This window comes from Delphinapterus leucas, chromosome 4 (assembly GCF_059928025.1).
Source record: "Delphinapterus leucas isolate spDelLeu-1000000601 "Yukka" chromosome 4, BTC_Dleu_Yukka2, whole genome shotgun sequence".
In the NCBI taxonomy this organism is placed as follows: Eukaryota; Metazoa; Chordata; class Mammalia; order Artiodactyla; family Monodontidae; genus Delphinapterus; species Delphinapterus leucas.
The window spans coordinates 49,956,351-49,980,686 of record NC_143132.1 but is presented as its reverse complement, the minus strand read 5'-3'; the positions used below and the strand labels follow the sequence as shown (position 1 = coordinate 49,980,686).

The 24,336-nt window shown below is 35.2% G+C and overlaps 1 protein-coding gene across 2 annotated transcripts in view; it reads right to left on the bottom strand.

Moving 5' to 3' along the window:
- ZPLD1 (zona pellucida like domain containing 1) overlaps window positions 1–24,336 on the bottom strand; it is a 133,159-nt gene that overhangs the window by 45,275 nt on the left and 63,548 nt on the right. The window contains exon 3 of one of the 2 annotated variants that reach the window (XM_089910510.1): window positions 7,171–24,336. This exon is cut by the window's right edge and continues 30,786 nt beyond it. In XM_089910510.1, coding sequence (XP_089766636.1) covers window positions 7,171–7,306 — 136 coding nt within the window. In that variant the 5' untranslated portion in view covers window positions 7,307–24,336. The remainder of the gene's footprint in view (window positions 1–7,170) is intronic. The other variant, XM_022574786.2, reaches the window with a different exon arrangement.

Genomic DNA, 24,336 nt, shown 5'->3' with positions numbered 1-24,336 from the left:
ATAGCTGTAAATACAATGTAAATGCTATATAAATGTTTGCTGGCATGCAGCAAATTCAAGTTGTGCTTTTTGGAACTTTCTGGAATTTTTTTTCTGAATATTTTCATTGAGGTTGGTTGAATCCACAGATGTGGAACCCACGGATATGGAAGGTCAACTCTAATTTATTTCCTGGACTCCAAGAGATATTCCAAGACTATATAATCTTAGCAGATTATAAAAGTAATTTATATATCATTTTTACTTCTATCTCTATAAAATGAGAGTAGCAATATTTGGCACTACATAAACTTAAAATTGCTTAGAAAACAGATGTTATATTTGTTGTTTTAACACAAGTTTTAAAGTTAATTCTCCTCAAGTTTTTATACAATATTGAGCAAGAAGTTTAAAAGGGGTATTGATAGTTCATCTACCCAAAATACCAGCAGCTGATAAAGAATTTAAAGTGGATTAGGATTTCAGGTTTCCCCTCTGTATTGAACAGGTTCCTCACCACCTCAGTTTTCCCCTTCTGTTTCTCATTAACAAATGCAAGCTGTTGTCTGCAGGGCTGAAAGAAATGCATATGCAGTCCTCGATAAACTTTGCAGGCTTCTATTCACACTTGCTAGAACTAGAAGAGTTTGGTCATCTTTTTCAAGCAGAAAAAAGCATATAGGTTTTACTTATACAAGTAGAGGAAATGAAAAATCCATGCAATAAAGAACTTTGTTATTAAAATAAAGAAGAACAATTCAGAACTCTGAATTGTTCAGTCACTGAACTTGCTGACTAATTCCTCTTCTCTCCACTGCACTTTATCACTGAAGGTTAATCAGGATGTGATCTGCAATCGCTGTCTCGATCAGTTCTTCTGCCTCATCTGGTGTAGTAATTGCAGTCACAGCTGCAAAGCGAAAGCAGGTGTCCTCTTCACAGCTTGGAGACCAAAACACTACTACTATGTAGGAAGGCAGCAGAATTGGCCTTTCCTACCTACACAGAGAGACAGAACGTATTCCCTGGGATAATTATTCCATAATCCACTCTTACTTTGTCTTTGGGCACAGAACAGTGCAATGGTTAAGCAAAGCCTAACACAAAATCAGGCAGCTCATTTTACTTGACCTGCCCATGAAGTCTATCACTGAAATAGGTGATTCTCTATTTTATTTCCTGGGGAAAACTGGTACTCATTGAAATATTAATAAATATTATCAGAGAAAAAATTTCCTTAGTCAAGCTGGTCCTGAAAAAGCTAAACAAATTTTCCTACCATATGATTTTTCAAATTCTTTAATGTAGCAGTTTCCATTGTGATTCTCCATTTACACATAATTTTAAAATTTTAGTTTTATTGAGATACAATTGACATACGGCATTATATAAGTTTAAGGTGACAGCATAATGACTTGACTTACACTTATTGTGAAATGATTACCAAATAAGTTTAATTAATATCCATCATTCATATAGATACAAAAAAAAGGAAAAAAATGTTTTTTTCCTTGTCATGAGAACTTTGAGGATTTACTCTCTTAGCAACTTTTAATATATTTTAAATATAGCATACATCAGTGTTAACTATAATCATCATGTTGTACATTACATCCCCAGTATTTATTTATCTTATAGTGTGAAGTTTGTACCTTTTGACCACTTTGATCCATTCTCCCATGCCCCCACCCCTGCATCTGGTAAGCACAAATCTCTTCTCATTTTCTATGAGTTTTGCTTTTGTTTTTTAGATTCCACATATAAATGAGATCGTATAGTATTTGTCTTTCTCTGTATGACATTTCACTTAGCATAATAACATTTGCAGTCCATCCACGTTGTCACAAATGGCAGGATTTCCTTCTTTTTTATAGTTGAATAGTATTCCATTTTGTGTGTGTGTGTGTGTGTGTGTGTGTATCTCACTTTTTCCATTCATCTGTTGATAAACACTTTGGTTGTTTCCATGTCTCAGCTACTGTAAATAATGCTGCAGTGAACATAGGGTACAGATGTCTCTTTGACATAATGATTTTGTTTCCTTTAGATATATACCCAGAAATGGAATTGCTGGATCATACGGTAGTTCATTTTTATTTTTTGAGAAATCTTTAAACTGTTTTCCGTAATTGCTGCACCAATTTACATTTCTACCAGCAGTGCACAAGGGTTTCCTTTTCCCACATTCTCACCAGCATTTATCTGTTGTCTTTTTGATGATAGCTATTCTGACAGGTGTAAGGTGATATCTCATTGTAGTTTTAATTTGTATTTCCTTGAGGATTAGTGAGCACCTTTTCATGTGCCTACTGTCCATCTGTATGTCTTCTTTGGAAAAATGTCTATTCATTTGTTTGCCCATTTGTAATTGGATTATTTGGTTTTTGGTATAAATCATTTTTTAAACTTAGTATTCAAGATTCACTTTAAGGCATCATGGTTTGATGGAAAGAGCTCTAGTGTTATATCTCTGACAATTGCTAGCTTTGCAGTATTAGAAAAATTCTAAACCTCAATCTCCATATCATAAAGTAAAAATTAAAAAGTTTTGTAGGTTTATTGTAAGAAATAAAAGAGAGAATTACATAATGTGCCTAGCATTCTATACATGGAATTTATTCCTTCTTAGCACTATTTCAAATAGAATACAAAATGACAAGTCATAAAATATTGACTTACGTTTAGTTTCCCATGACTGGTTAGTTCACCATAAAACAATGTCAGGCCACAAAGTTTCTGGTGTCATTAACCTAATCTCTCCTTGATTGTGCCTTTATCATTAAAGACTTCTTTAGAGGCTTGAAAGTTTAGGCTGACCCTTACATATACCGTCTTCCAAAAGAGGGGCTGGTTCCAGAAGGTATCCATTAGTTGCAGAGGCCAAATGCATTTATCTGCATGTTTCACTTTGACCAAATAATTCTTTGGTACTCTAAAAGTCAACTATGGATTGCATTTTATTCTTGGAAGAACATAATTATAATGTCAGTTGGGCATGAGTCTATTCCCTGCTACTAGCTTAGATAGGCAAGAGTTAACTACCTTTAAAATTAAATGGTATCCCTTTAAATTTAAAATGAATTAGGCCATGGTGGTTCCCTTGGCTTAAGGATAAATGGCATGGAAATTAAAGAAAATAGTTCTACTGTCATGAAACAGCAAAGGTCAGGTAGGGTGAGATGATTACTCTCATCATTATTAACATTACTTTGCATTTAGATAGCTCCTCTCCTTTGCCAGACTCATTCTCATTCTAGCCCATTGCTTAGTATCTGAGCAGCTTATGGAGCTCCTAATGACATCAAGGGTGATCCTGATGTGGAAGAGAAGCCACAGGTCAAGAGGGGAGTGAGCAATTAACCTTCAGGCTTTATTTGCTCACTCTGGTCTTTTGCACACAACCTGCAAAAATGGGCTTACTTGAAAAGACTACCCATATAAACTTAAAGCCTCTCATGGAACTTTTGATTTATCTGAATTTTAGGTTTTTTTAATATAAATTTTAAATTGCAACAATGTGTGTGTGTGTGTATAAATTTGGAAAGTTTGGATATTTGTTGTCTAAGCCCAAAAGTACTAAAAGTGCTAACATGCGTAAGGACAAATACAAATTAAAAATAAGAGGTTTAATTCTCCCTGTTGAAAATAAAGGAAGAGACCATTTATATCAGAAAACTTGTAAGTACTTTCTCTTCTCCTTGAAATGTATATAAATCCTTTTGAAAATTAGATAGGACTTTTGTCAGCTTTATGATGCAGGGACGTCTTTCTCAAGGACTTGGGAACCATCTCTTAGAAATGTAAGCATCAAGGAAAATAGTATCCTTATCTCACAGTCTGGGGAGGGTGGGAGCCTCACTTCCGTGGGAGCCTTGCTCCAAATCACAAAAGTACCTCCTTTCATAAAGATATGAGAATTTTATCTTCCCTCTGGAGAAAGCTACTATACTAACACAGATGGTCACCTCAATTACCAGATAAATTCAGGATGAACTATACATGACAAATGGTGCTGTCAAGTCCTCTTACTTGAGAACTAATTATTATTTATTTTGAAAACATGTATGCAATGCGTTGCCTCTGCTTGACTATGTAAAAGAGTGAGATTCCTTTCTGTCTTTGCAAACTTTTAATGAATTGCCTGTGTTGAGCATCACATTCTGGTTTAATGCTTATTCAATGATAAATGTGTTCTCATTTCTACTATCTTTGTGGAAAGAATTTTTGGGTTGGGAGAAGATTTTGTTTTTAGTTATATTTCCCCAAACGTGACTGTGCTTTTAACTGGAATAATGGATTCAAGAAAGTAATAGAATACCGTCAGCTGTTCTCAATCATAATGCATATGAGACTCATCTTCAGGATTTAAAATACAAATTCCCAGCACCATATTCAGAGATTCTGACACTACATATCTGGGGGAAAGCAGTGAAGTCCACACTGAACAACTATCTCAGGTGATTTTGACGCTGATGGTCAGTAGGCACCATTGTAAATGGAAGTTTTAACATAATTTTAAAATTTTACCATATGAAAAATACTTCCTTTTGCTGTCCTAGTCACTCCTTGGCTTATTTACAGGTTTTATTTACCTTTACAGGTATACTACATCATCAGCTAGTTCCTCTCTGCCGAGCAATCTTCTTACATTCTGGCCTTCTCTTTTATCCCTAACAGGGTAAGACTTGACTACCCTTCCCAGGCCCCAGCCAGGCCTCTGGCCCCTCACTCTCTGAGGGCCTCTGCCTTCCACTTCAACCAAGAAGATGAACATAATTAGCACCTCTCTGCCTCTGTCTTCTATTTCTCTTCTCTCCTAAATCAAACAAACAGCTGCCGCTTTTCCAAGGTTAACTCCTCCACCTGTACCTTTGATCGCTTCCATATTTTCTTTCCTCATTACATCCATTATTTCTTTGTTAGTATTCCTAGTCTCTGAATACTTTCCCTTTGCTCATGTAGGCTCAGGTGTCTCTAGTCCTCTAATCCAAACATCTCCGTTCTCATTTAAACTGCTGGCTCAGTTTACTCCTCCCTTTCTTTCACCACCAGGGTTATTTAAATAGTAGTCTATTTCCACAACTTTCCTTTTCCTACCCCTCACTCATTGCTCACTCACTGCACAGGGATTCAACTCTCACACAGCTATTTTTGGTTTCAACCTCTCTCCTCGGACCCAGGTCCATATTTCCTACTTCTGAGTAGAGGCTGCCACTCTACTCTCTAAGAGCACTTCAAAGTCATTATTTTCGACCCCAAACTTCCTTTCTAAAACATGCAAATGCCCTATACTTTTGGCGTCAGTTAACAGTATCAACATCCAGTTATCTAAGTTCAAAACAGCCTCTAGCCTTCTCTTTCTCTCACTTCCCAAGTCAAATCAGTTCTCAAGTTCTGGGGAGTCCACCACAAAATACTGCATCTCTTAATAACTGTCTCCTTCTACTGCTTCCATTGTCACTGCCTTTGTGACATTTCTCTCTGCCTCTAGTCTCTTCTAACTTGATTCTGTCCTTCATACTTTCCCCAACGTCTGCTTTCTGAAACAAAATGTGACCACATCAAATCCTTAAAAAGGTATGTTTAAAAAGATGCAATGGCTCTTCATTGCTTACAAAATGAAGACAAAACACTTTTATTACACAAATAATACAAAAAGTATCCTTGCCAAAACAATTGAACCTGAATTTATTCAAACCTCTAGCTCTCATTAGTTGACAGGTTATACAGGAAAAGAGAAGCATGTTAAATGACACATAAGAGTTACAGTCAACCAGATCCAGAGTGTTGGAATTCTAAGAAACAAATCACCAAATTATTTAAAGAGATAAATGGCACTTTAGAAAAGCAAGGGACTTCTATAAATTAAGACAGACTTAAGAAACACGTCAACAAATGCACCATGTGGATTTAGAGGCAAATTGGCTGAGTATAAGATGATATTGAGTAATTATTGTTAAGTTTATTAGATATACAAGCATAATGACTTTTTTAAGTTCTTTTCACTTATGTATATAATGAAACATGAATAATGAATTTATTTTTAAATATTTCAGAGATGGAGGTAGTAAGAAGGAGAGATAAACAAAATTTATAAATGTTGACAACTGATGAAGCTGTATGATTGCTATGAGTGCTTTTTTACTAATCTCTACTTTTGCATATGTTTGCAATTTTCCATAGTAAAAAAAAAAAAATCCTATCATTTGTGGTATTCAAAATCATTAAGAACCCTGCCTTAACTTATCTTTGTAAACTTGTCTTTGGACATTCCCCATCCTGACCTCCTTATTTTACTAAACCTGTCAAGTACTTTCATACTAGGTCTGGGCTCATGAAGCCATTCCTACATACTCTTGTCTTTATTCTGGAGCAAGCCAGGTTACCTCTCCTCAAATAAATTAGAAACTTCACATCAACTACCTAACTACCTACTGATTGCTCTATGCAGGTGTGTTGTTACTCTGCATGTAAAACATTGCAGAAGGTATTTCAGTTTGCAATACATAAGTAGAAAAGTAGTTTCAGATCGTCTAGTTCTTATTTTGTAACTATTGAACTGTGGTTCTATAACTTTAGCTGATATAAAAAGATGACTACTTAAGTGAAACCTTAAATTACCTCTAAAAAGTGCAGATTTTAGGAACCTGTGGGACACGTCCATCAATATGGTCAAAATCTCATGTCTGTCTTAATATTGATGGGTTGCTATGAAATGCATTCTGAAGCTGGCGTGCGTACTTTGGTGGTGACCAACATTTCATTGAAATAGTATTTTTTTGAGTATTGCATAATATTTCACAGTCATTTTCTGAGTATTCTTCCTAAATAAATTTATCAGCATATAAGGGCAATTTTTAAAGTCTGAATTAATTTATGAGAAAAACATCCCTCAATTAGACAAATTTTGAATGACATTAGCCTCTCCCAATTTTATCAACCATTAGCCAATATTTTTCACATCTGTGAGCAGTTATTATAATAATATAAACTACAATGAACACTTTGTATGTTAATGTGGTTATAAGTTACAACTTCAGAAAAATGTCTTTTGTCATTTGCCATTCGTTAACATCCACTTAATATAGACAGATATCCCCCTCATTTTCCATATGTATTTAAATGATTTACTATTCAAACATAATCGCTCTTTCCAGATACAATTAGAGAAAAGATTGGGTTCAGACTTACCAGGAAATCTACTGTGGAGGTTGGTGTCACAATTGTAGCCATTGAACTGAGCAGACCCTGGAAGCACTCTAATTGTTAGAAGCAAGAGCAACCATATCCGTTCCATTGCAAAACCTAGAAAAGAGTTACTTTTCATGTGGACATCACCAGCCTTCACTCTCACTTGCTGGGAAGACTGAGGCTGATCTCAACTCACTGTTGGATAGGCAGGCTGTCTACATCCATGCAGGCAAAGCTCATTAAAGACCTAAGGATTATCAGAAATAATTATCAACAATGAGGCAGAGATTTTTGGCTACAATATTTCAAAATTATTTTTATTCTTTGACTCCAGTTTGCAAGCATGACAAAGCTAGGCTTTTGTAGTAGAAGAACTAAGATATGAATCATAACATTTGCAAAAGAAAGATTTTTATTATAAATAGGAAGAACTCAAACCAAGTATTTAGCAGATTAGAACAGCATAGCTAGGCAGACTGACTGATTTGGAGGCAATGCTACCCTTTAAAGTACCAATATCCATAGTCAGAGGGATTTAACACTCAAGAGTTGATTTTCAGAGAATTCTCAATTCTCTCAATGACCAAATAATGTCAAGAAAAATTTCCTCTCAACAAAGGAATTCCAGGATACTACTACTTCTCAAAATCAATGGTTTGTATATCATTTTCCTAGGAAACACAGGAATAAAGCAAAAGGGAGAACAGAAAAATACTACGTGTAGAATGACATCCTGGTTTCTCCAATGGCTGCTCATTGGTGGTTGATAATTGATACAGAAGTATGAAAACCTTGAATTCTTAGGAGAGTGTAATGGAAATTGTCAATGTGTGTTGAACAAATAAATATAAATTGACTTTAATACTTAAACTCCAGTCAGTCTGGTATTTAATTTTTTTGTTCCTTTATGGCCTTTTATTGTCCTGATAAAGTTAAAATATCTTCCAGAAGTGCCCAACTTATTCTCAGAGCATAGTTTATGCACTGGAAAAAAATCTTTTGGGTTGGTGGTTTTGGTCTATGTATAAAAAACAAAAAGAAAATAAAACTGCAAATGGCTTATTCAAATAATTTATTGCATTCTTAAAGCTTTGGGCTTGGGGGAAAAAAATGATGTTTTAGCTGTCCTTAAAGATCTTCCCTTAGATGATCAATCAAGTCTTTAGCAAAAGGAAGGAAATACATCTTGCTTTTGAATCGTCATTTTAGTAGAACATGTTTATGGTGAACAAAGTCACTTTGGTGAGGATGTGGGAAAGGAAAGCATGAGTTTACTCCCCAAAATAGACACAAAAACTATTAATTAAACAGAAGCTTCCTTCCTTACGCACTATAACATACCACTGAGGCACAAACCTAGTCACTTTAGGAAGAACAGCCATGTCTGGTTAGTTCTGATCCGCTAGGACACTCCAGAAACAGAAGACTCACACAAATGGCTGACCCAGACCCTGGGGTCTCTTGGCCATGCCTATGACTTCAATGTCTAGCTCCTCAGGACACTCCAAATAGACGAAGACAGCCTTGCTCTTTTGGAGTCTTTGGAAGACTTTTAGGAAAGACAGCAGCTTGTGTCTGAACGGTACATCCCATCACACACACAGCAATGCAATGCCCCGCCGCTTCCTTCTCATGATGGGTCCCATTAACTCCTAGAAGGCACTGGAGACTCTAGACTCACACTGTTGTCTCTCAATCTAGAGAGACAACGGATTCAGAGTCAGGAATTTTCAAGAGTGAGTTATTTTTATTATTCAAAAAGGCTTTCTAGCTTTTATATTGTCTCACAGGAGAAAAATAATGCTTATTGAGTGGATGCTGTATACAAAGAAGGCAGTGTGTTGCCAGATCATTTACCTATAGTCTCTCATTCAAATCCTTATAAACACTGGATGATACTGGAATCACCACTCCATGTACAGAAAAGGAAAAATAAGTCTCAGGATGCTAAAGTGACATGGAAAACAAGTGGGATTAGAATTCAACTCCAGAACTTTCTGATAAGAGCTTGCTGCACAAGCTACCTAAATATCATTTGTTAGTAAATAAATTTCATGTTATTTTGGTTGCCATTTATCATCAGTTGTTTTCTTTAGCTTTTAAAATCGTGTACCCTTTATTAGATCTTTTCATATAAAAATAAACAAATTCTTACATAGTGAATGCAATTTGTTTAATAGATGTATTCAATAATATGGGCATTATGAGGAAGAAAATTATTTTTTAAAAAGGGAGAGGAGGTCCTGATTGTGGAAACAGTGAGAATTATTACTACAGACTAAACTGGACACATCTATGTTTAGCAAAAATGGTTAAGAAACACGTGCTACTTGAAATGGACCACTAATAGCAGTAGTAAAGTCTTTGCTTTACAACATTAGATCAGATCTGAGGTTGTCCAAAAGACATATCTCTACACTTTGAATAAGACTTAGAGCTCTGTCATGGAGATTAAAACTCTTAATAAATATTTTTTTGACAAGAAGAAGGTAGAGGTAGAAGGCAGCTTGCTTTAACAAAAAATCCATTGATTTTGATATCAGCAGATACAGATTCAAATTCCCCCTCAGGCATTCTCTAGATTTAGCATTTGAAAACCAAGATGATGATCATAAGACTTTATAAACTACAAACACGTAAAGAACATAGCACAGTCTGGACATAAGGCACTCTCAATCCCGTGGAGAGGGATGGTGACAGGGTCTGTGCTCCTTTGACTAAGCCACATGCTCTGGAGCTAGACTGCACAATACAAAGGTGTCCCATGGGCTAGTAACAGCCCTGATTAGTTGCATCACATTATTATATTTATAATGTTATTTGTATTGGTCTGTGTTTTAATATTATGGTACATTAAGCAGGGGAATTTTGAAGGACACCACAACTTCTGTATAGGCAGTATCCACATTCTGATCCCTATAACATTGGCAGTGCTCATGGCATTTTCAAGACTTTGGGAGTCAATGAACTATTTTCTTGTACACTCCCCATCCTCAATCCTATCTCCATCATTTGCTCTGTACATAGAAAACTTGACTATCAACTCACAGTAGTAGCAAGCTTGGAGATGTTACTTGCCACAGTTTCTAGAATTTTTTTCTGAAACGGGAGTGCTTGGGGTTTGGAGACTGTGTTGAGATTCTTTACACTCATTAAAGCATAATGTCTTGTTTGCTCAGACTCCCCAGCTCCTGGGCATGTGCAATTCTAGACATGTGTACTCTAGTCTCTATCCGGCTTAAAAAACTTAGTTGAGCTTCATGTCACAAGGTAGAACCCAGTGTCTGTGGTTTACCCTGGGATGACCTGAAATGCTTGCTGTCCCATTGTGGCTCCAGCAAACTCTGATTAGAGAACCTGAGCAGAAGCATTTCCCATCTTCTCCACCATCACTAAGTGCAGCATCCAATGACCCTACTTTGGTGCTTAACAGTGTTGTACAAGACTGTCTGACATGGTCAATATTACAAAACATTAGTAACACATTCTTAGATAACAATGACCTTGAAGACATGTATCACAAGGTTTTTGTACATCTTTCTTAACTCAGTACCTCCATAAATTTAAATTGATTGTGATAGGGGAGGGAGAGGATTGTATGTATAACATTGAATTTTAAGGAATTCAGAAGTGTTGATTTTAAAGAGACACTTGCATCTCTTAAACTGGTATTGAGGCTCTGTGTTTTATACTGAGCGATACAAAGGAAGTCATATGCTGAGTGACTTACTATCAAATGTCAATATTTCTCATATTAAGTTCCCATTTTAAAATAACTTCTTCTAAAATATGAATTTCTAATTTATTTGCTTAAGATTGAACTTGGAGTCAGAAAAACATAATTTCACTTTTAATTCTCACTCAGTTTTATACAAATTGAGATAGTTCTGTCACACTGTTCTCTAGATTTTATACATTTAATAATCTTTTTTTGACCCTCCTTTTATTAAGATCTGTTAAGTGCCAGATTCTGTGCTATGTTTAATATTCAACTACTAACATAGGTTTAATTTTCACCCATGTTACTAATGTGGAAACTGAAGTCAAGGTTTTTAATTGACTTGCCCAGGGTCACAGACCTAGTAAATGACAGAGAAGAATTCAAAACTAAGCTTGATCTTTGGAATTATTGTAATACTCTGTTCGACTTAATTGGAGTTTGTCAAATAAATCAAATTAATGTCTTGTTAATTTTCAGAAAGTAAATTATATTAATAATGAATTCTTAAAATATGCTTTGAGCTAAGTGCTTCGGATGATTGAGGCAAAATATTTTTAATATCTACATACTTGTCATAACTTTATTTCACTTATTCAGAGTGCATAAAAATATTATTATTTTCACAAATTGATTTAATGATACTGCCAGTGACTGTTAAGGGCTGATTATGCACCAGAATGTTTTTTTAAGCACTTTTCTAACAATATTTTCTAAGTATATTTTCTAACCATGATACAGGTAAATTATTCTCCTTATTCTGAGATGAAAAAACTGAGGCACAGAAATGTTAGGGAATTTGCCCAAGGTTAAACAGATGACCAGTATGAGAATCAAGATTCAATGTATATACCATATGATCCAGAAATCCCACTCCTGGGCATATACCCAGAGAAAACCATAATTCAAAGAGATACATGCACCCCAGTGTTCATTGCAGCACCATGTACAATAGCCAGGTCATGGAAGCAACCTAAATGTCCATCAACAGAGGAATGGATAAAGAAGATGTGGTACATATATACAATGGAATATTACTCAGCCATAAGAAGGAAAAAAATTGTGCCATTTGCAGAGACATGGATGGACCTAGAGACTGTCATATAGCATGAGGTAAGTCAGAAAGAGAAAAACAAATATTGTATATTAATACATATATGTGGAATCTAGAAAAATGCTACAGATGAACCTATTTGCAAAGCAGAAGTAGAGACACAGCCATAGAGAACAAGTGTATGGACACCAAGGGGGGAAAGGCGGGTGAACTGGGAGATTGGAATTGACATATATACAATACTATGTATAAAATAAATAACTAATGAGAACCTACTGTATAGCACAGGGAACTCTACTCAATGCTCTGTGGTGACCTAAATGGGAAGGAAATCCAAAAAAGAGGGGATATAAGTATACGTATAGCTGATTCACTTTGCGGTACAGCAGAAACTAACACAACATTGTAAAGCAACTATACTCCAATAAAAATTTAAAAAAAAGATTCAACGCACAATGACTCCAGAAACCACCCTCAACTATTATATGGCATTGCCTTCCAGAAAATGACCCTTACAACAGTACCTCAAATGGAAATTTGACGATTACTTGGTAAATTTAATCAATATTGATTTATTCCTACATTCATTTATCAAATATTATTGAATGCTTACACGTGCCTGGTAGTGTCCAGGGGAGCTGAGGTAATGCAATCAGAAAGAATTATTTGCATAGAACTTACATTCTAGTGAAGGAAGTCAGAAGAAAATGAAATCTATAAGTGGAATACAGAGTATATTTACAATTAGTGCTATGGAGAAAAAGTAAAAGGAATGATAGGAAATTCTGGGGCGGAGGAGAGGGAGTTTTGAAATTTTAAATGGTCAGGGATATAAATCAGTCCATATAAATAAAGCTCGGGGGAAAAAAAACAACTTCATTTATGAATTACCACATCTACCTGTGTTTAATTTGTACTGCACTTTTTTTTTTCTCTTTAGGCATTTCCCAAATAAAACAGATTTTCAGTGCATAAATTATTCTCTGGGAATAACTTGGACACTTTGAACAGACGCATTAACCTTTTCAGATGAATAAAGTTGGCTCTTAGTACCCAAGAAAAGTAATTTATTAAACAGCACCCCTGTGACATGAGAAAAAGTGAATCTGTTCAAAAGTGCTTTTACCTACTTTCGAGAAATAACTTTTGCAGAAACAATTCATCAAAATTTCATATTTCTTTAATTTTATTACCTTCATATGGGCTACTGTGTATGATACTCTTCTAGTTGGGAAGAAAAATAGAAAATTCAAACCAAAAATCATTTCTTCAAATATTTAATTGTATATAAGACATGCATTTTTTTTAGTAAACTAAAGCAAATTGTTTAATCATACAGATTCGCAAAAATATGGAATGGGCTCTTTGGCATCAGTGATCACCCTAATCCTCTCATTCTCAGCCCTCCTGTGCATTTACTGACCTGCTACTCTGCACAGACTTGCTATCCCCTACAGGGGGCTTAACCTCTTTCCTGGTGCTTCTGTATGACCCACCCAAGCCTGCTTCTCAGAAGAGTTCAGAAACAGTTCATTAAGCTTTAAATGACTGCAAATAGTTTGAAGAGTTCCCAGGGAAGGGGAGGAGAAGAAATGTACGTATTTTAATAGTGATCTAAATTTAAGTTGAAAGAATAAAGCCCTACTTCAGCCTTCAAAGGAACCAATAGGACCCAGGTAAGATCTGGGGCAAAAAGGCACTGAAGTCGTACAGGTAGGCAGCTGTCTTGCTCAGTCAAGTCTCACGGTGTTACATGGTCTTGCCTCTAGAAAAAGGACGTATTAGCTCACCCTCCAAAATGACCAGTTTTACCATGCTGGAGACAATGACTATTTAATGAAGAAATCTGTTTTTTGATCGGGTGTCTACACTGAAGCTCTATGTTCTTTATTTCTGTGTTTGCACTGGGACATTAGAGGCAAATACATATTAAAATGAAAATATAAAACTTTCATCAGAAATATCCATTACTATGTACATACACATTCTTTAACATAGAATGTCCTTGTCTTGCTAAACAAAGAATAAAACACACCGTGTACTTTCAGAATAATGCCTCAAACAGAGAAGGAAACAGGTTTAGTCATCAAGAAAACATTCAGAAATTTTATGACTCTAAAGATATTGATGTATACTATGAGGAAATATGAATGCTAAAGGTTGTTTCTAAGATTAAAACCTACTCCAATTTTCTCTGACACAAAGTGAGTGCTCATTTATTTCCCTTTCCCCACATTTCTCACCTGTCTTTCTGTTGAGGGTTTTCTCAAGTAATCTATAGCATTTAAATGATCTACAGTGTTTAGTTTAGAACAGTTATTCTAGCACCTTAGTTTTTGGGGTACTGACAGATTGAACTAAGTCACTCTAAAAGCTTTTTTTAATAATTTACCACGTTCATTTTCAAGATACGTGTACATTTTATTCTTCTGAAGTATCTTTGAAGATATGTTAGTATATTGACTTCCTTCATCCTTTCATGAAGTACAGTGATAACAAATTAATAATAAAGTGATAATTTATTTATCTTAAATGCCCATTTCCCTCTAATTAATTAAACAATTGACTCTTAGTGTGATCATTTCAGAATGAAAATATTTCTCAATAGAGATGACGTACAAAATACATATGAGCTGGCATAGCACAGGAATCAGCCAATCAAAAGAGACACCATGCTGATATATTCTGGCTGGATATCAACCCACCTCCAAAAAATCAAAGGTTTTTGCATGGGTACCAATAACAATAAAGATAACTTCATACTTTGGTCAACTCTTACCTAAGAACACAAGAGCCCCTTTCTATTAGTACTCCACTATTTGATATTCCTTGGTTAATCCATTCATTTATTTATTCATTCCACAAATTTTTATGAGCAATTTCTAAGTATTAGACTCAGGGCACTCGGAATCAATCCAGTGATGAGCAAAACAAGCATGGTCCTTACCCTTACGGAGTTTAAAAACCAGAGAGAGGAAAAGTCATTAATAATTGCATACATTAAAATATACTTAAATATATATTTGGTAAGTGCTATGAAAGAAAATAAAGAGTGCCTCAGGAAACTATAATACGTATTGACAGGAGGATGTTTCTAACACATTCAGAGGGATAGCATTCTATTGAGCAGTTAGGATCTATAGCTAGCTCATATAGTCAAAATTACCCTGGAAATTCCCTAAATTGCCCATCTCTATGTGGGATTCCTGAGTAATATAACAATATTTTGAATGAGTTTCCTCCTGATCACTTCTGTTGTCCCACAGCTCTTGATCCTTTTAGGAAGATGAAAATAGAACCTATATTAAAAGAAAATTGCCTAATTCTGACTTCCAAACAGCCTTATTTTAACTCAAAGTAGAGAAAATTGCATAAAGATCCATGGTTTTTGACTACTAGAGACCAAGAAGATTTTGGTTCTCAAACATCTGGACTTTAAGAGCCAGAGTTGGAAGACTGAAGAGTTTGGAAGCCTAGAGTTGGTACTAAAGTCCACAGAGAATGTGTGAGATATGACAGCCATGGTGGACACAGCAAGGGCAGTGATGCTACCTAAAGACCAAACAGATGATAATTCCCTACTAAGGCCAATTAGGACCACATGATGACAAATGGACAAAATACCCTCATCAATGCCAGGGCAATAAGTATTTTTTTAAGTAGCTAATGTATAGAATAATTACTACTTTTTATTTTATTTACATAATTTTTCCTTTTTTTTTTTCTTTAGTTACTCCAACATCTTAATAGACTGATTCACCCATGTGGCCTATAGGCATATAGGTAGTGTATATAAGTCCATGCCACTCTCTCACTTCGTCCCAGCTTACCCTTCCCCCTCCCCGTGTCCTCAAGTCCATTCTCTATGTCTGTGTCTTTATTCCTGTCCTGACCCTAGGTTCTTCAGAAACATTTTTTTTTTTTTTAGATTCCATATATATGTGTTAGCATACGGTATTTATTTTTCTCTTTCTGACTTACTTCACTCTGTATGACAGACTCTAGGTCCATCCACCTCACTACAGATAACTCAATTTCGTTTCTTTTTATGGCTGAGTAATATTCAATTGTATATATGTGCCACATCTTCTTTATCCATTCATCTGTCAATGGACACTTAGGTTGCTTCCATGTCCTGGCTACTGTAAATAGAGCTGCAATGAACATTGTGGTACATGACTCTTTTTGAATTATGGTTTTCTCAGGGTATATGCCCAGTAGTGGGATTGCTGGGTCGTATGGTAGTTCAATTTTTAGTTTTTTAAGGAACCTCCCTACTGTTCTCCATAGTGGCTGTATCAATTTACATTCCCACCAACAGTGCAAGAGGGTTCCCTTTTCTCCATACCCTCTCCAGCATTCACTGTTTGTAGATTTTTTGATGATGGCCATTCTGACCGGTGTGAGGTGATACCTCATTGTAGTTTTGATTTACATTTCTCTAATGATTAGTGATGTTGAGCATCCTTTCATGTGTTTGTTGGCAATCTGTATATCTTCTTTGGAGAAATATCTATTTAGGTCTTCTGCCCATTTTTGTATTGAAGACGAAAAGACAACCCTCAGAATGGGAGAAAATATTTGTAAATGAAGCAACTGACAAAGGATTAATCTCCAAAATATACAGGCAGCTCATGCGGCTCAATATCAAAAAAAACAAACAACCCAATCTCCTTCATTTATGATTGCTCATTTCCTACCACACTGATCACGTTCTTCATCTTTCTATCCTTGAAACTTCCCAACTTCATACAAATTTAAAGTTCCAGTCCCTGTACTTCTCTTGTCATCAGATTTTCAGCTCTTCTCTCTCTCCTCACATCCAGACCCGTATTTCCAGCCTAAGTATTCCATATAGAAGTCCTATGTGTGTATCTGATGCAGTACACACAAACCTTAACTTTTCACCCAATCACATTTTTCTCCTGTATTTTTAGTCCTATGTTTCACTCAGTAACTCCAACTAGAGTTTTAATAGTTATTTGCAATTCTACTGTTCCTACCCCTCACATAGATACCAAAGGCTTCACTCCTGTTATTTGCAACTTTACTGGAATCTTTATTTAAGCTCCTCATCAATTCCTCAATCTGACTCCAAATATTCCCTATTAGTTTACTTTACCTCTTCCTTATCCACCCCCACCTCACACAATATGTGGTCTAGCATATGCTCTTATCACAACTTCCAGAACATGTCATGCTTTTGTTTGTTTTCTTTTTCTCATATGCAGTCTCCTCTGCTCAAATGCTCTTTTTCTCCAGGAATATGTCTCCTTTGTGGAGACTTTTCTGATTCTGGCTCCCTCCTGAATTATTTCCACTTCCAAGTTGCTTCAAACAGATTTGGTAACCTGCTAAGTATTTACAATTTGCTGCCATCTATATTTTGACACTGGCACCAGGTTTAAACTAAAGTCAAGCACATCTTTTGCTCCAGAGCTGCTAATAATCCATGACATAGACTGCTCTTCTTGATTTTTTTAGTTGAAGAAACTGATTCTCCTTGCTTTTTTTTTTCCCCAACTCTAACACTGACCCCTTACCATTCTAGTAGAAAGGATTTTTTTGTTTGTTTGTATTAATTTTGTGGCTGGAACTCAGGCCTACTTGAAATGTGATAACTGTGCCCACTAAGATTAGGAGAATGGCAAACCTGAATGAGCCAATGGAGTCGTATGAGGCCCCATGGGGTAGGCTGGAGCCACCTGGATTTATTTCTACCCATTCAAACATCTGCTTGTATTATGATAGCTGGTTTTTAGGAGATCAAAGGAGCTGGTGTGGAAATGTTGTTTCTATGACTGTGCAGCACACAAACATTATTTAAATGTTCTCTCAACATGCGCATATATCCAAAGCCCATTGGCGCATCAGACGACAATAGGAGCTGGTACCATGCCCACATTGTTAGCCTTGCTCCATTATGATGGAAATAACCGGCAAGACAGAGACAGATAGCAAGGAAAGAGGTGAGGTGTACTGTGGCACAGGAGACACAGTGCCTGTAACATAATATTTGAATTTCCAGATTTGTCTTGGAAAAGCAAATCAATCTGACCATGGCTCTACAATCTCCATGGCTGCAGGTAATTTGTCAAAAAGCTCCTCTTCTATCTCTATGGAGATAGACCTCTAAGGCCACATGAGATCTTAGCATTGAGATTAATCCCCCATGTGTGGAAGGCAGAAATGGGTAAAATAATCAATGTGCATGGCTAGCAGGTTGAATGCCAGAGGCCAAAGGGTAAATGATGCCAGCAAGCAGCAATGCTTCTGGTCATTCTCCTCCCAGGATCCTGTTCCTGAAAGCATATTGTGAGTGTACTTCATGGGATGATTTTTGTAACATTCATTTATCAAATATTTTATACTATTCAAAGGACTTTGATATGTATCCATTTATTTAGAACTTACATCTCTCCCGTAACGTCATAAAGCATTAGAACTGGAAAACTCCTTAGAGATCATTTCTCCAACATCTGCATTTACTAAAACCCAAAGAGATCTTAGATTGCCTAAAATCCTATGAGTAGTTAGTAATACTGGATCCTACACCTGCTGATTTTTCACTCTGTAGCTTCTCCCATAACTCTAAGGAGCCACCTAGGCAAGAATTTGTTCATCAGATTCTTTATCAATTTTTATCATTTATTTGTTTATATAATTACTATTGATAACCATTATTTAATAGTTATTAAACATTATTTACCAATATTACCTTTAAATTCTCACTGCAAACTTATAAGTATTATAATTGTCCCCATTTTACAGGTGAAGAAATTGAAGCACAGCATAGTTAGATAGCTTACTTTAGGCCACTCACCTAGGAGATGGTAGAGACGGCGCCTGAACCCAGGTTATCTGGCTACAGAATCTGTGCCCTTAAACCTGCACTATACTATCTCCCTACCATCCCTTTCCATACATGAAACATGAGGAGTTAGGAGAAGGGGGATGAAGAGAATATTGACTATGACTGAATAGTTAACACCAAAGCAACTAAATTTTAAACCAGAGTTATCTTGAAATGGAAGGATTAAGTGTTCCCTGCCATGGACAAAAATCAGTCTCTTGCATAATTTGAGTTCATTTAAAGAGAAAGAACAAATCTTCATTTGAATGTATCCAAGAGGCAAACTAATTTTAAATACAAAACCTTGTACAGAGATATACATTATCCATGAGCTGTTCACAGCCAGGTTTTCTTCTCACAATTGAATAGATTAGTATCTTTGGAGATGAGATCTATATTATCAAGGTTACATTCTCAGATGCTGAGGCCACCATGCACTCGAACACAGTCTTGAGATGTGAAGGGTCCATGTAGATATTATTTTCTCATAGTTTTGTTTTACTTTCTTTCTCCATCCATCCATCTATCTGTTGTTGTGGTGATGGTGATTGTTGAATCATTTGGTATTAAGTTTCAGACATTTTGGCCCTTAATATTTCAGCACACATCTCATAAGAAAAAATGGATCATCTCTACATAACCACAATACCATTACCAAACTTAAGAAAATTACAATTAACTCATAATAGCATCCAATATCAATTCAATATTCAATTTTCCCCAATTCACCAAAAGTATATTTTATACCTGTTTTTTTTCCTTAATCTGGGATCCAAAAAAAGAGACCAAGAAGTTAATACAAATAAATGCAAAGGTTTATTCTTTGCATTTAAGGTGTGATAGTCCTTTAGTCTCTTGTAATACAGAAAATTTGAGCACTTTACGTTGGTAAGAATTCTATGGTCCCACCAGACCAAAAGAATGTGGGAAAATGCAAGATTCTGTCAAAATCAGAAATATTTAAAGCTAGATGAAATTCATTCAAATATCTTGAGCCCATAAATACAAAATTTAATCAAATATTAAGAGCTGCATGACTGCGATTACAGAGAGAAAAACTGAGTTAACATGTAACATGAATCTAAAGAACATTAGAAATGTGGATTATATGGTCTGGAAAAGTCATGTGGGCTATAACAATTCTTCTCTAATTTATGAAGTCCTTGTATAGGCTGTAAATAAGGTTATGTTGCATGATGATTACTAATAAGAATCTACCCATTGTCCCAGTCAAAACCTCTGGCTAATAAGCAATTGCAGTTAGCTTAGAAGATAAGTGCTTTCCATCTATCAGCAACTATTAACCCCAGGATTATGTAGGCATAGAAGTGTTAAAGATAATCAAAAACTAGAGAATCATTTTTCATGTTACAGAATCTATGCATGTTGGTATTCTTAGTAATTCAAATGTGTTAGAGAATTTGACCTACTTAACTAACAGTTTTGTCCTTTTATTTTGATTTGAGATGTGTAACTGAGTAAACAATTTAGACTTTTAAGGTAAAATTGACATGATTATATATATTATTGAGATAGTTAAGAAAATGTAAGATTGAACAAATTTTAAAATCTATTTTTAAGGGCTAGTTAAATAATTTATAGATGGATTATTATAGCAGATAATTAAACTCCTTCAAACATTCTAAATTGCCTTTTATAAAAATTTATTATATTCAATTTCCTATTCTGTACGTCAATTAACTACTTGCAAATAAAATCAAATATTTCTCAAAAACCTGTTAAAAATGACTATCATAGTCTGCTTAGACTTACAGATAAATAGTCAGAATTTGAGCTTAAAACCTTCAAAAATAGTTAGGTTTGGTCATTTATAGTTTTAATTTAATGTTGATCCTTAAAAAATTCAGAAGATATTTTTCAATTACTCAAAACAGAACATCAGGAAAACCTCTCACTAAACACAGAGTAAATGGTTATTTTGCTTCAGAAGCCATAATAAAAGCTGAGATAGAATCACACCTTTAAACGCTAAAATCATATACCACACTTTGAGATGCTTACACTCATAGTTACAGGGGAACTAAGATCAACTGTAGGATATCAGTTTGATGTTGTCTATCTCACGCTTACATAAAGTCATAAATAAATTCATTGACTGGAATAACAGGAAGACTGAACATGCTATTTAAATTAATTGTGTTTCTCTTTTTTGTCCAAGATTACATAGTTGAATTTGTTGATGATAAATGCCAGTTTGATGTAACTTCACTGAATGCACAGAATATGCATTTCTGAATATGTGTTTCTGCCCTCCAAAAGTTTTTAATCAAAAGGCAAACACTTCAGCTTCATAATTACATTATCAACATTAAAACTTCTAGAGGTTAATTTATGGAGAATATGTTTATGACCTTGGGATAATGAAAGATTTCTTAGGAAAAAACATTGTTGTATCATCATAAATTACAGGCTGGGCCTCCCAACAACTTCCTTCTAGAGGCTTACTGAGATATTTTTGTTTTCATGTTGCCCATTAATTCATATAATGTGACATTTATGCAACACACACTAACATACCTTTGAATAAATATAATCACAGGCTTGGGCTCTGGTTCCCATTTCGTCACTAATTGTCTATGGTCTTGGGGAAGTCATATAATGTGCCTTACCCTCAGTTACCTCATGTGTGAAATGAAATGTTTGGCTAGAAATGACTGAGATGACTTCCAGATATAAAGAGCCAGTGAATGCATGATGTTTTAACAACTGTAACAGAATATAGTGATAAATTCCCCAGAGACTTCTTTCTAAAATCACCTCCCTTATCAGAATTTAGGTTTTACTATATCAGGAAGATTTAGAGATCTTCTACTGCTTCTTTAACTCTGTCTATGACAATCAATTAGGTGGCAAATGTTGCATCTAGAACACCCTCATATCTATCTCTTGTCATTTTTATAAGAAATAAAACCTGTAAGAGGTCTCACAGCCTAATCTCAATAGTGTTAAAAAAAAAAATGGCAATAGCCCTTTCACTTTTAGAGCAGCTCTGTCCTTCCACAGACAAAAATGGTAAAATTAAAATTACATAAAAAAATATAAATAAGTTGTTATTGGTTTTATATTTTTATTTATTTCTCCTTGCATCTATATTTGTTTGTTTCTCAAAGGTCTCAAAAGCCTTTAGGAAGCAATAATCACAAAATAAAATAGGCTGCTGGTAATTTATAACAGCACTTTGTTCTGCCTGAAATACATTTTCAAACCTGTTCTCATTATTGTTCATAATTTTTTTGTCATGTTGAACTATTTGGGGGGATGTAATATTAACCTTCACGACAACACTCTGAGGAATACATTGAAGTGAACAGAGAGCTGCCTTTGTTTTTTAGATGTGGGAATTGATACCAAGTGGTTAAATGTTTTTCCTAGGTAGTGCATGCTTGTAATAGATAATATAAAAGGAGGTAACTAAAAGAAGCTTCCGAAGTAATAATTTCTAATATCTCTAGCTCAGCTATTTGCTAACAACAAAATTGTGTCCACAAAGCACAACACTTCGGGACATAATGAAATGAGATACACACACAAAAGCATTACTCAAGAATTGATGTTGTAGTCGGGGAGAACCTAAAATTTAAATCCTTCTATTTAAACATTTCAATAAGCACCACATTAATTGTTTCTATTTTATGAATTTAAAAGGTTATTCATAGATCACTGGAAGCGATCATTATATCAAATCCTTACTCTGAAAATCAGTAGTTAAGAGGAAAGAATTAAGCATTAATCCTGACTTTCAAGGAGCAGCAGTATTTCTGTTTTAAAAATAACTCATTGAAAAAAAATTTTGTGTGTGTGTGTAGGAAATATAGAAAAAATATTAAAGATTATGCTATTATTTCAACATCTTGTATATTTGTAATTTATCATAATAAAAACTCAAAATCAGGGGACCTAGTGGTAACTTATTCTGTGATAACTTGAGTAACTCATTTTGCTTCTCTTTGATTTTCTGGTTATCTGTAAAATAAGGACCTACATGATCTAAGTGACTAACTAAAACTGGGTTACAGAAACTTTGAAAAAAGCACGTTTCATCCTTTATCTAGTAGAGTTAGGGGAAAGAGGCAGAAATCAGCCTAACATTTATAGGATGGAAGTCAATGAGGTCAAGATATTGGAGAATGAGAGTTATGAAGGGGAGGAGAGTTATCACTTCTTAAGAAGATAGCTTATGAGCTTTTGTGTTTTAGATGAGATGAACATAATTCTAACAAAGTTATAGTCCTGGTTATATCCAGGGTTAGGAATATAAGACATAATTTTAAACACAACTTTTCAGCTCTCTCTCATAAACCAAAATGGTCTCTGGGATCTGAACCATCAGGCAAGCTCTAGATGGCTGTGGGCCACAGTAGGCAAGGTAAACTGCCCTTACAGTGGATCTCAGACAGAAGTAAATGAGGGGAAGGAGGTGAGCAGAAGGAAGGAGGTGAGCAAAAGAATGTATTATTGTGGATGAGACTGCAGACAGTGTTTCATTATAACTAGTACAGCAGAAACTTTGGCAAATTTAAACATAAATCCTCAGAGTCACGGAGATCCCACCTCTTCAGACTACTTTGGTAAATAGTCTATCAAGAACAGTATGAAAACCAGAGCTCATCATAACATAAATGTCTCTGACCCAAAGAATTACACAAAAGGTGTCACCCAGCAATACATACTTAACTGCTAAGCGAATTTCAATGGGTGTTTAGTTTGGTCCATTCATCAGATGACTCCATGAAAAAGATAAAATATAAATGGTATTTGAAGAAAAGTAGGGATTAGATCTTTCAAAAAGTTAAATAATCTCATTTTCTCCTACATGCAATATTTGAAAATCTATACAAATTAACTGTCTTCACTAAACACAAATCAAAGCAATGGAACAAAGAACAGTTTTGTTTTCAAGCTATCTGCACACCCCTTGAGGGTTTTACTGACCCCCTTAGGAGGATGCTATAACCCACAGGCTGTGCTGAAAATCATGGGTTTAGATTAGAAAAACCTTTTTAAATAACTATTGTGCTAGTATATCAGTTTAGTGGGTCAAGAATAACATTTCTCATGAAATAGAATAGTATGGGATAGTACAGGATGTAATGGAATAGATTATTTTTGTAAAATATTTATGTGCTATACATGTATGGATGGATGTGTGTCTACTAGATCGCAATGTAAAATATCTGACTGTGAGTTATAGTCAAAAGTTTGAAACCCACCAGTTTAGAATAAGGTAGAAACATGGTACATATGGGCTAAATGTCCCTACCCACAAACAAGTTTTGACTGGCCCCACAAAAGAAGCAAGCAAAAGGATAATAATAATATAATCTATGGCTAAAGAACAGGGAGTGGGCCATAGGAAGATCAAACTCCTAGACCTGCTTCATTGCACCACACTCTAGCCATGTGAACCAACTGATCATAGAGATGAGCAGCACAAAATAAGACCATTTAAAAGTATCAATATAAATATCACCGTTCAAAACTTCATGTTCAAATCTCTAGTTATCTCTCTGCTACATGAGT